The sequence below is a fragment of the Lactuca serriola genome, chromosome 6, assembly GCF_051521515.1.
Source record: "Lactuca serriola cultivar US96UC23 chromosome 6, Lser_US96UC23_V15, whole genome shotgun sequence".
Taxonomy (NCBI): Eukaryota; Viridiplantae; Streptophyta; class Magnoliopsida; order Asterales; family Asteraceae; genus Lactuca; species Lactuca serriola.
In genome coordinates this window covers 170,279,005-170,292,629 of record NC_136413.1, presented here as the reverse complement: position 1 = coordinate 170,292,629, position 13,625 = coordinate 170,279,005, and the positions used below count along the sequence as shown (strand labels likewise).

General features: G+C 36.2%; 1 protein-coding gene and 1 pseudogene across 1 annotated transcript; one reads left to right on the top strand and one right to left on the bottom strand.

The window, feature by feature from the left end:
- Positions 1-1,208: 1,208 nt before the first annotated feature.
- Positions 1,209-5,484, bottom strand: LOC145057349 (WAT1-related protein At1g43650-like). The gene is made up of 7 exons (XM_079005164.1): positions 5,222-5,484; positions 5,068-5,130; positions 4,845-4,961; positions 4,508-4,760; positions 4,251-4,409; positions 2,203-2,354; positions 1,209-1,826 (listed from the first exon to the last, which is right to left on the bottom strand). The coding sequence occupies exons 1-7, from the start codon at positions 5,422-5,424 to the stop codon at positions 1,691-1,693; spliced, it is 1,083 nt and encodes a 360-aa protein (XP_078861290.1). The 5' UTR covers positions 5,425-5,484; the 3' UTR covers positions 1,209-1,690.
- A 937-nt stretch (positions 5,485-6,421) lies between these two features.
- LOC145060400 (cellulose synthase A catalytic subunit 7 [UDP-forming] pseudogene) lies at positions 6,422-7,060 on the top strand (annotated as a pseudogene).
- The last annotated feature ends 6,565 nt before the right edge of the window (positions 7,061-13,625 follow it).

The window sequence follows — 13,625 nt, the reverse complement described above, 5'->3', positions numbered from 1 at the left end:
TACTCCTAGTCAAGGCATCATTTTATCTTGCAGTGGTGGAACAAATCTCGTTGCTTACACAGATTCTGACTGGCTCGGCTTCCCGGTGACCAGATGATCTAGAACTGGTTATCTTCTTTGTTTGGAGGAGCTTATGTATCCTGGAAAACAAAGAAGCAATCAGTGGTATCACGGTCTTCCGCTGAAGCTAAATATCAAGTCATGACTACTACTACCAGTGAAATTATTTGGATGCGTTGGCTGTTAAAGGAGTTAGGGGTTGAGTAAAAGCGTTTCTACCACTCTTTCTGTGATAATCAAGTTGCTCGTCATATTGCCAACAATCCAGTTTTTCACGAATGAACTAAGCATGTGGAGATGGATTGTTATTTTGTGCGTGAGTGAGTTGATTTAAAAAAAAAAATACAACCCATGCATGTTGACACCACACTTCAACTTGCTGATCTATTCACCAAAGGTCTTGAGCTCAACATCTTTGTTTTCTGCTAAACAAGTTGGGTACTTGCAATCTACATACTCGAGCTTGAGGGGGAGTATTGGATTTATTTTTATCTTGATTGTGTTTCCTTTTATCTCCTATTTGTTATCTTATTATTCCCATTGGCGGACCTTAGTGGAGTCCGGGGTGTCCAGGGCCACTGCTCCAATTCCGGCACGTAATGTAAAAAAAAATTATGTTTTTTTTATGATTTTTCTAGTAGGTACACTTGTTTAAAATATGAGTGTCACTACTAATTTAGATTTATTCGGAAATTTTTTTTAATGTCACCCCTACTAAAATATTATGTGTCCGCCACTGATGATTCTGTGTGTTTGTTAGCCTATTTAAGGCCTTCTTTGTAATCGTATTCTTCAAGTTTTGAAAAGATAATAAGATCCTTTTATTAGATCAATCATTCACTTCTTGGTCATTATAACCGTTGCAATCATTCACTTCTTGGTCATTATAACCGTTGCAATTAGCTTGTATGTAGTATTTTTCTTACACCCATATATAAACTTCGTTTAATTCGCTTCTTAATTATAAAACTATTATTTACATTGTCCTTCATAATCATGCATGACTTCTTAGTTTGTATTTTTTGAACAAGGATTTTTAGTTGTATTTAAGACATATTCAATGGAAACAAATCGCAAAACACAAGACTTACAGAATATTTCTGCACCCTTATACGTATATAGTACATAGGAGGGAGAGGGTTCTGTCATACAAAACTAAGAATTTTATTTATAAAGTCAAGAACAACTTTACAGAATACAAGCATTCATATAAGGAAGTCAACCAACACAACGATTCAACTCAACAGTTACGACCCTTCTATATAACCGTCCTAACTTCTCTTTTCTGACCGTTAACGACTTATAAATGCTTCCATCTCTAATTACTAAATTAACCCTTAGATAACACTTACTCCTAAATATACATCAGCCATTAATAATGTAACGAATAATCCTTAAGTCTAGCTTATTTTCAAATAACATGACACTTCGAATTAAGCTAAAAACCTTTTTCAAAAAAAGAAAAACAAAAAAGATCTGATTAATTATTAGATATATAGTACATGCGCTTGTGTGATATTTTATGGGCCATGTTGATGGGGTACATTGTGTTGAGTGATGGCCACCATTTTCGTGCGTGCCTATGACACAATCTGGCCCCTCAGACTTGTCTTTAGGATTTGACACATTTTCACTCTTGCGTTTTAATGGACTCCAACGTGGTTTCCTCTTCAGGTTTTTGTTCACTAATTTTACCATCGAGTTCTCTACTCTTTCCCCATAAAACAAGGTACAATCCTGCTGCTAGTAACACCGCTCCACAAACACTGCAACATGATACGTCAAGTTTGTAATTACTTTAGTGTACAATTTTTTCAATTGGTCATATATAACTTTTGAATTGATATGTAAACATAAAGTTGTCCTAATGATCAATGTAAAATTTATGATCACATCAAGTAAAATACCGTTTAAAACTTTACACTAAGCCTATGGGCAATATATAGCCTAAAATATTGTTTTTCATTCTTGATATGTACAAAGTTTATGCAGTAATTTTGCTCATCGGTTTTTTGGTATAAAGTGGAACATTAGGGTTAAAATATAGGGTTTCAAGAAAAGTTAGGGCTTAATTATTAATTAATTGGTTTATTGGAAAATAACATATTAATTAATTAATTTTAAAGAAAGTCAAATACAAACCTTCCCACGTAAATGATTTCTTTCCAGACGAATGCGGATACGACGGCAGTAATGATGAGAGCCAAAGGAGTGAACATAGAAGTGAAGACTGGCCCCCTCTTTTGTATCGACCATAGTTGCAACCAATATGTAAATGCTGTTACAATTACTCCCTATCATATTCCCACAAAATTCAAATCAGCTATACTCCAAAAATAGAAATATATGATATACGATTTTTGTAGTGAACCAACTAAAGAAGGCAAGAAATACTTTAATTTTGGAACGAAGAGAGTGGAAGTCAGCTTGCATAGTGCTCGAGAAATACTTTTCTTTGTCCCCTAATCTTAGCTTTATTCAGTAAACCACACAATTAAGCCTAAAGTTATGGGCATATTGGTATTTGGTATGGTGTCTTCAGAATATGTCACGTGTAAAACAAAAATTAGCAAGTCGTGAGTAGCAGTGAAGTACTGTTTTTATGTTTTTTTTTTGAACAACAAACAATCTTAAAAGGTGTTCTACATGTGTAATGAGTTCGGTTTTGTGGGTACAGGAAACAAAGTGAGGAACAATAATGTTCATATAGAATTCAAGTCAAGGCGTGTTCCCTACACCAATAAGTTATAGTTCTAGGCTCTATGGAACGTACACCTTTCCACTGTTGGCACTAAATTGACATATATAGCGTTAGCCATTTTGCCTAGAGTTTGGGATTATCATAAAGTTCATCTATGACAATATTAATTGTTATGGATAAGTCTAATTAAACCATCTCATGAATTCAATAAGAAAATTAAATGAGCTGACAAATTTGAACTCTTTAATAGAAAAAAATAGTGTTCCAATTTTTAAATATACATTATAAATTCGTTTTTGTAATGTTTGTTGAACTTTGTATAAGAAAATTAAATGAGCTGACAAATTTGAACTCTTTAATAGAAAAAAATAGTGTTCCAATTTTTAAATATACATTATAAATTCGTTTTTGTAATGTTTGTTGAACTTTGTGACCACGCTAAACCTTTGAAGAAAAAAAAAAACAGATTTTAGCAACCCGGCCTTCGACCCATGTTTTGAAAACCGGACCGGACCGGCCGGTTCGACTGGTTCAACCGGGAACCGGTCAGGTTACCGGTTTTCTCAAGCCTAAAAACCGTTTGTTTTCAAACCGGATAAAACCGTCCGGTTCACCAAAAAACCGGTTCAACCAGCCCGGTTAAACCAATGAAAAACCGGTTTTTATAAATTATAAGAAAAAAAAAAACTTAAACTTTCAAACGCGGGCTGATGGACCCAACGCATGGATCCGGCTGAACTAAGTTGCATGACCCTTCTTTATATAAGCAAGTGGTTACCTTTGTTTTTACTTCCAACCGATGTGGGAAGTATAAGGATTACTTAATGTAAAACCTTTACTTCATTCGTTTTATACTCCAAATAACCAATTTTTATTCTATTTATCTTTGGATGTGGGATACTATAGGATTGTCCCATTGTTTAACATAAACCTTTTCAAACCTCAAAGACTATGGATCATTAATATTTTATATATATATATATATATATATATATATATATATATATATATATATATATATATATACCGGTTTTTACGGTTTTTAGGACCGGTCCGACCGGTCGGATCAGTTGAACCATCGGACCAGTAAGACGGCCGGTTCAATGTCCGGTCCGGTTTTCAAAACCTTGCCTTCGACTTCTTTTCAAAACAGTTATTGTGAGTTTGTGCACTTTTTTGTGAACTTCTGCCATACAAATATTTGATGTTTAATGTTTTTCACATATAAGTCAAAATGAGCACTTGAGATAACCGATGATAGTGACCAAATATAGTGCGAACTAAAGGAAAAAAAAAACTTTAATAAGTGCTAATAACATGAATGGAACTTTGAAATAAAGTTACTACGGCTTCTTTAATTGCTTACCCTCAATCCTACGTGACTTAACATCGTTAAAACTATGCATGAAGAAATAGACGCAATCGAAACCTAACGAAATTAAATTTCTAAATATGTGAAAGATGAAAAGATGAAAAGAATAGTGCATACACAGTAGGCCACTGAAAGGAGATTAACATCCCACCCAAGCTTCCATGATGATAGGTTCCTTTCCATGGCTCCGGCCCACAGTGTTGCTTGTATCATGCTAAAGAAACACTGAAGAGTAATTAGAGATAGCTTTGCTGGATATTCCTTCATAATAGGTGCCTATAAGAAGAACCCAACGACGCTTTAGAAAGACGAAAGATTGAAAAAAAAAAAAGATATATAATTAATAACTATGAAAATCTTTCGTTGTGTCAAACCTGCATAATGCTCCAACAAGACCAAAGAATGTTTGCGAAAAGAATTGTAAGGGGCCCTTTAATAAACTCTCCTGTTGAACTGAACTGATTTGTCGTTGAAGCAACTTCACTGTTTTCTCCAGAAGTGTACCATGTCATGAAGTTCAAAGATGGCCCTTTAACAAAAGCAAACACAAGAGCCCCACAAACCGAAACTATTGATCCAATCAATTTAGCCGAACCATGCAACTCTTTTATGTAGATTCTCTCAATCCTACAAGATTTCAAATCAAAGTATTGATTAGTTAACATTTATCTTATAGTATATGAATTTTACTTAAAGCTTGACCATATATACCTTAGAATAAGAGCTATCACAAAGGTAATAGCTGGAATCAGGTTAGTCGAGGCAGCAGCAAACGTTGCAGATGTATGATTGAGTCCATGATAGTACATATTCAAAGTTATGGTTAACCTGAAGTAATCTTGTTGTAAGTTTGAGTATAGAAGCCAAAGCATGATACGCCAATTATTGAACAAGATAGTTAGTTAGCTAAAGATTGGAGTTATTATATAATTACCCTATTAAAGAACTGAAGAAAATCTTCCATATCAAGGTATAGGATAAGTGAGGTACATCCTTCCTGCACAAATTTAGGAAAAGATTAATTAACTAAAAGATTTTGATCACAAATTACTTTAGATAGAATTCGATAGATGAATAGAAGTTTGGACCTTTCAAAGAAGTAAGCGAATGGGGCAAGTGAGAGAGTGGCAAAGGCTTGACGATAAACAACAAAAATGAAAGGATTCATTCCTGAAGAAATGGATGCTTTGGATAACAAAGCCATGCCTGCATATATAGCTTGAACTAGAAGCATTGCTATGTATGGTTTGTTGCTCTCATAACTCTTTACAAGTGTCTGAAAATTCATCATGGTTTTCTTTGTTTTTTTTTTCGGTTCTCTTTTGCTTAATTAAGTTGATGTCTTCTGGACTTCAGCAGCTCTGTTATTTATAGGGAAACCCATAAACCAACTTTGCTTTTCGCACTTTAGAAATCTACTTCGATATTATTTGAGCATGTGTTATTTTGTACGTGTGCTGTATTTTTTATGAGATTTTCACGTGTAGATTTTGGAGATGTTTCTTCCTTTTTCTTCGTATCGATGTTATTTGAGGTGACTGACAGGTACTAATTACATTTTTTAATACTTTTTTTCTTATGTGAATATATGGTGTCGTAAAGTATATTGGTTTCAACATACAAAATAACGTAAATTATACTAATCGTCCCTCGTGTATATACCAAAATACTCGTTTAGTCATTATTTTAAAAGATTAATTCAGACCATTCCTCGTTTGGTTAATAGTTGCACATTTCATCCGTCGTTAGTTTAAATTTGCACGCTTCATCACTTACGAGACATAAAACGACTATTATATACTTTTGTATTGGGAAAATGACATAAATGCACTACGAACTTTTTAGGGTTTATCTTTTTAGTCCCTAAACAATTTTTGTGGCCTTATAAGGGAACGAAGTTGTGTTTGCCGAGTCGATTACATCATTTTGGCCAAAATGAAGAAGTCACCCGGTTACTTCTTTGACACATTGACATTTGTTGACCAATTTTCTTATATTGCCTTTGAATTTTCCCCACTCTTGGACTCTCTCTCTCTCTCTCTCTCTCTCTCTCTCTGTCTCTTTTGGACTTTGTGAAAGTCAACTTTTCCCTCCCTCCCACTGAATTACTGCCAAGGAACGAAGGGGGAACAAGAGAGGTCAAGGATTGTCACCCTCGACCACCCATTGCCACCGGAAACCACCAAGAGTCGTCGCCAGCATCCACCATCGTGTTCTCTTGGGCTGCCAACAAACCCACACCCACCCATTATCACTGTTGTTGCCGTAGATGGAGGTCGATATATTGTATGCCAAAACGATCCGCTTTCAAAGGATCAACTCCAATCAATCTCTCGGATCGTCTAAATCAAGTCCTCCGGTGGGCCCTGGGCTTAGTCGAGATCTTTTTCAGTCGACACAACCCTGTTTGGTATGGCTACAAAGGCGGTAACCTAAAATGGCTCGAGCAATTATCCTATGTCAACACCACCGTCTACCCCTTCACCTCCCTTCCCCTCCTCGCATACTGCACCCTCCCTGCCGTCTGCCTCCTCACCGGAAAGTTCATCATGCCGGAGATTAGCACCTTAGCAAGTCTCTTCTTCATTTCTCTTTTTCTCTCCATTTTCACCACCGGAATCCTCGAACTCCGGTGGAGCGGTGTCAGCATTGAGGATTGGTGGAGGAACAAGCAATTTTGGGTGATCGGGTACCAATCGTGGGGCCCATTATTTGGGAAGTTGTTCTTTGCGTTTTGTGCGATTGTTCATCTTTATCCGTTTCTTAAAGGACTCATGGGAAAGCAGAATAGGACCCCGGCTATTGTGGTTATATGGTCTATACTTCTTGCTTCGATCTTCTCGTTGCTTTGGGTCAGGATTAACCCGTTTGTGTTGAATACTAAAGGACCCGATGTTTGTATTCAGAACAAAGAAGATGAAAGCTGACCTGATGTCTGTATTCAGAACAAAGAAGATAAAAGGGGGGAGAGACCTATAATTGATTCAGATGGAGACATCAGGTGGGTGTCGGTTGACCGTGAAGAAAATATGGAGATTGTCGATCGATTTTGAGAAGAATAGAGGATGTGATTCATAGTGTATGTGTTATAATGAGATGCATAATGGATTTGGGGATTTAAGGGTTTAAGGATCGTTTGTTGAGAGAGAGAGAGAGAGGGAGAGAGGGAGAGAGGTGGGCCCCAAGTTTTGTCTATATGTCCCTTAAACCGGCTAAAACAAGTAAAGGGGACTAAAAGACAGGTTGCCCACAACTTGGCTCCCTCATAAATCCACGAAAAAACTTAAATGACTAAAAGGGTCAACCCTAGAAACTTTATAGGGTGTGTGTGTCATTTTCCCTTTTGTATTTCTTTTTCGTTTAATTTAATGTTATAATTATTATTTTTAATTTAAAAATAAAAGAAAAAGCAATAGGGCCACACCTCGTACCCCCATCCCAACAAATCATCAGATGAACACCACCTGCATCTCTCAAACACCATACTTCCATCGGCACCTTCCCAATTTCACCCTTCTTCCTCTATCAAATACCTTATACCACCTTAAAACCTACCACCAACTTCCTACCTCCACCTTTGTCGGGTTAAACCACCATAGGAACACCCTTGTCACACCCATATTCATCATTGCAAACCGCAACCAAACCTACTTTAAACCTTACCTTTAAAACTGGAAAAAACCCACTTTAGTCGGAACCACCTTCGTACAACCTGCAACATTCGAACGTCATCTGTCCATTGCCTCCAAACAACTACCATATGCCTTATACCACCCTCGACGTTAACCATCTCCATCCCCTTAATTTTTGAACTTTACCTTCACAAAAATCACCTAGAACCGCCGCCAAATCAACCCCTGAAAAGCATCTTAAACACCTCCTGTAACGTGATCCCCTCTCCCTCCCGTTTTGAAGGAGAAGATTTGGTTTCGATCTGAACCTTCTTTTCCGATTTGAATCTCCATCTTCTTCGATTTACAACTTTAGGGTTTATTTTGGCTTAATTTGAAGGTTCAAGATTCATTTTTGGAGGTTTGAGTGATGATTGGTGGTGATTGCAGGAGGTGCTAGCGGTTTGTAAGAGAGACTGAGAGAGATGAACGATTGAATTCAAAGAAGAAGAAGAAAAATAAGAAAGGAATTTGAGGAAAGCATAAATTGCATCTTCCTTCTCTCTTTTCGATCTTCTGATTTGCTACAAATCGAGAACGGTGAAACACTAATGGTGGCAGAGTGATGTTGAAGAACACGTGGTTCGTGGGATGGGTAATTTTTGGAGAAGATGGGGGTGTCGGTGACAAGAATGGGTGAGAAAGATGGGATAAAGGTAGGGGCTAGGGAAATGAAAGGGGATATATATATATATATATATATATATATATATATATATATATATATATATATATATATATATATATATATATATATATATGATAAAAATAAATAAAATAAAGTGAAAAAAGAAATTAATAAGGGCAAAATAGTCATTTCATATCAATAGGGATGAATCGTGCAAGTTTAAAACAAATAGCGACGGTTCGAGTTAATTTTAAAAATAGGGACTAAGCATGTGTTTTGACAAATACATGAGGGACCAATGGTGTAATTTACCCAACAAAATATTAGAAAAATATAATGTTTGCCTTTATCTTTACATTACATTTTACAATACTCTTTATACTTTATATGTCTTGTGCTGTTCCGATATGTCATTGGTACGAGAAACCATTAGGTACACGCTTATAAAAAAATTAAAAAAATCATTCTCATATTTTTTACAAGAAGGTAATACAGAAAAATATATCTTAATCATGACAAACTAAAACTACTTAATTCGTAAACAACAAAGAATTATAATAATCACGACACAAAGAAATGATAGGGAGGGTAAAATTTTAGAGCAATGGAAGAGAGGTAAATTTCATAGAACAGAAAAAATACATGGTTAGTGAAACATCCCAAAAATACAAGCCAAAAATTTCGTTTTCAAAATCATTTATCAAACATAAATATCATTGCCATAGTGTAAACCATAAAACATGTATCCTGAAAACTCATAAAATCTGATAACATATACAGTCTCATAACAAATATCAGAGTAAACTCCCAGGCTAATCAACTGTGGTGTGTGTGTGTCGTGCCATCAGCTCGAGCCCTTCCCTTTACTAGCTGAAGTACCTGAAACAAAAACTGAAACTGTAAGCACGAAGCTTAGTAAGCTCCCCCAAACTATGACATACCACACAAAGCACATATAACAAATAACATAACTATGGGACTCTTCTCGACTGCATCGGGACGAACCCGACATCAGACTCCTGTCCGGCATCGGGCTCACCGCGGCATCCGACGGCATCCGGCTCACCCCGACATCCGACGGCATCCGGCATCGGGCTAGCATGCCCCGGCATCGGGCTTACCCCGAGACATACTCAACATAACATATATATCATAAACACATAACATAATCACGTAAACTGCATCGGGCTTACCCCGGCACATACTCAATATAACATATACATCATAACATATACATCATAAACACATATACTGCATCGGGCTTGCCCCGGCATCGGACCGGAGTCCGGAACATATAACACATAACACATAAACATGCATAAATCACAAAGACATCAAGCATACATAAATACTTCTCGGGAACGCCCCGACATCAGACCGAAGTCCAAAAACATATAAACTGCATCGGGCTATCCCCGGCATCGAGCTTACCCCGACATACTCTACTACTTAAACGGGTCGGCCTTGGTGCCTTAGACCAGTTCCTACTAGGAGGAAACTCACCTCGTGTTACTGACTACTGCAACTCTCGGTGAGGAGTCTCTGTCTACTGCTCCGACAACTCTCCGACTATAAATTCCATAAAGACACTTAGTAAAAAAAAACTGATACCGATCTTAGGGTAAAATGACTATTTTACCCCTAGCCAAAGTCAAAATCCTGATCAGAGTCAACTTCTAGTTGACTCGACTCGCCGAGTTGGCCCGCCAACTTGCCGAGTCCCTGCCCTTTCATATGTCTCTCAACCCGACTCAACTCGTCGAGTCTAGCAAGAACTCGACGAGTTCTCCCTCAATCATATCATCGAGACAATCTTCAACTTACTCGCCAAGTTCCTCCTTGAACTTGTCGAGTTTATCTTCGTCATATGATCGTGTCTAGTCTGTGACTCGCCGATTTGTATGAACAACTTGTTGAGTCCATCTTCATGGGTTCGGAGATGGCCTTGGACTCGCCGAGTGCGCTCATACACTTGCCGAGTCCCATGGCTTCCAGGTCTGTAATTATGTCCATTTCGCTGATTCCTTCCTCTGGACTCATCTAAATCTCTACTAGACTAAACTGGATTCCCTCGAATCATAGAAGGTTGGAAACCCAAACCCCCAACTCGTCGAGCCCCAAGAAGGACTCGCCGATTCGACTAATGTACATGTCCAAAAACTTGGTTTCTGATGTATGACTCTCATCCAACAGGTAGATCTGGGATCCTTAAGTCGATATAACATGTAAAGTCATGAACTTTACGTACATGCATGGGATTTTTATGCTCAAAGGGCCAAAAATGGGGTTTATTTCATACATGGGGTTCTCATGGCCATAAAGATGGCACCTTTATGCCATGAGGACCCTCCAAGGTTTCAGATCTGAAGATATATTGACTTGGGACATCCAAGTCCCAAAGATCAAGCTACTTGGGCCCAAAACTCCATAGAAATGACCACAAGGAGATCTAAGAAACTACAAGTCAAGTATGAAGCTTGATTACCAGAAAGTGAGCAGAAAATGTTGTTGATCCTGGATCTATTCCTTCCCCCTTGGGTCTTCCATCTTCCATTTCTTTCTCTAGCTTCAAAACACACCAAGAAACACACAAAATAACCAAGAAAGCTCAAGCTCACTTATGGAGGATTAGGGTTTCGGGTGAAATGCTCTGGAGGTGATGGAGGCTGGGGTGGAAGCCTTATAAGATGTTTAAATAGGGTGCAAACCCTCCAATTTAGGGTTTCACCCAAACAGCTTCTACTCGCCGAGTAGGTCACTACTTCCCCTGATACGGAGTCGGTCCTACTCGACGATTTGAGCCCCCAACTCGCCAAGTCCAGGAGTAAAATATGTAATTTGACTTGAATCTAAAGCGTAACTGAGACCGGGTGTGTTACAGTTAGGTTGTAACATGTTATCTCAACAACATAAAACCAGAATAATTATTAAGTCAGTCACGCGACACTACAAAAAATTATATCATTGCCGGCAACAGAGACTTTTAGCGGCGACATCAGTTTGAGTCGCCACTAAAACTCTATATCGTCGACAAAGGTGTTGTCGGTAATTCCTTGGGGGACCGATTCGTGTGAATCCTTTCTTGCAAAGCCCAACTGTCCGATTGTTCTTTTAATCCAATAGCTGGGAGTATGTTTCGCCTAAACCCAGTAGCGGCGACATCAATACCAATGATTTTTATCACCGCTAAAGGTCGAATAAAGGATGCGGTAATAATTCCCTCCATAGTTGTCACAATAATTGAATCGTGTTGCCGATAAAGGTGTTGCTGGTATTATTTCATGCTGATAACCAAAAAAAACTGACGCATCTTTTCCCTTTCTGTTTTTGTTTCTCTTCCATAGTTGTTGTCACTTTTTTCTTCCCTATTCTTCGACGAATTGCACCGATTCAGGCCACCACCGACAACTGCACATTTTTTCTTCCCTACTCTGAGATTTCGACGAGAAAAGAAGATATCGACAACACAATTACAGTCTTTCCAACGAGTGTAGAGCATTTTCGACGATAGTAGGGCATTCCCATCTCATTTCTCTTTCTCTTTCTCTTGTAACATCAACTTTTTGCTTATAATAGTGATTATTTGCAAAAAATTATCATTTTTAGTTTTTGATTTCGTGCTTTACTGGCAACCGTTGCTGTCACTCCAACGACTACCATCACTACTGCACCATCTGTTGATTTCCACCACCACGGGTTCTATTTACTGTGAATTTTGAGATTTATTGCAAAATATGTGTCTTTGTATAAATTATGTGAAATTTGACATGTGTATATTTGATATATGTGTGTGAATCTATGTAGTTTCGTGAATGTATGTAAAAATATGTGTATTTGGTGTATATGTTGTATATGTATGTGAATGTTTATGTATTGGGTATAAGTATGATGTTATTATATATGTATGTGTAAGTATAAGTGTTTGGTATAAGTAGGATGCTATTATGTATGTATGTGTATTTGGTGTATATATGGTATATGTATGTGATAGTTTGTGTACTTGGTATAAGTAGAATGCTATTATGTATATATATATATATATATATATATATATATATATATATGAAAGTATGTGTGTTTGGTATAAGTAGGATGTCATTATATATGTATGTGAATTTATATATATATATATATATATATATATATATATATATATATATATATTTAGTGTATATGTGGTATATATATATATATGTGAAAGGTTGTGTATTTTCTATAAGTAGAATGTTACTATATATATATATATATATATATATATATATATATATATATATATATATATATATTTGTGTGTGTGTAAAAGTATACGTATTTGGTATAAGTAGGATGATTTTATTGAAAAAACGAATAAAATAGGATGCTATTATTGAGAATGCTATTTTTTTTGTAAAAAACAAAACAAAACAATAAAACCTAAATATGATGCTATTATTAAGAATGCTATTTTTTGTAAAAAAAAAAGAATGTAGATTGCAAAAAAAGGGTAGGATGTTATTATTGAGAATGTTATTTTTTTGTAAAAAAAAAAATCATCTAGATTGTAAGAAAAAAGAAATAATGTAGGATGATATTATTGGTAATGAAAACATAAACTACACTACTAGAATAGAAAAACAACAACAAAATATAATTGTTTAAATCACAATATTATAACTGAAAAGAAAATGTTACAAATAACCAAAATAAAAAAAAGTACAATGTTCAAATAGAAAAAAAAAAGAATGTAATTTTTAAGGTATAATGTTGTTATAGAAAACTTAAAACAAAATCAAATACAATAATTAACAAAAATATACAAAAGTAAGATGCTATAAATAACAAAAAAAATCTTTCAAATTCTATTCGTTTGTCTCGTTTTTGGAATCATCATGAGCCTAGAAATAACCGCATGAAATTAATTTAGAAATTAATATCAGCCTATCCCAATATTGGGACTGCTTCTTGAGTATTTTATCTCATCTAGGATGTGAATTGTATTACATGATTGTTTGTTTAAGACAAACTCGATTGTCATTTTCTCTTTGCTCTTCGGGTATATATATATATATATATATATATACACACACACACACACACACACACTTGGGAGCTAAGGGGAATTTCGACCAAATTTTTCTTTGCTCTTCAGTTGTCGTTTTCATTTTTTCAGTACTTTATCTCATTTAGGATGTGAACTTGTATTACATCATTGTT

What these genes read in the sequence shown, in the direction of transcription:
- LOC145057349 (XM_079005164.1), bottom strand. Translation starts at nt 5,424, where the DNA reads ATGATGAATTTTCAGACACTTGTAAAGAGTTATGAGAGCAACAAACCA. An exon ending in TTCGCTTACTTCTTTGAAAG is followed by an intron (nt 5,131 to 5,221) that starts GTCCAAACTTCT and finishes AAATTTGTGCAG; the next exon opens with GAAGGATGTACCTCACTTAT. An exon ending in TTCTTCAGTTCTTTAATAGG is followed by an intron (nt 4,962 to 5,067) that starts GTAATTATATAA and finishes AGATTACTTCAG; the next exon opens with GTTAACCATAACTTTGAATA.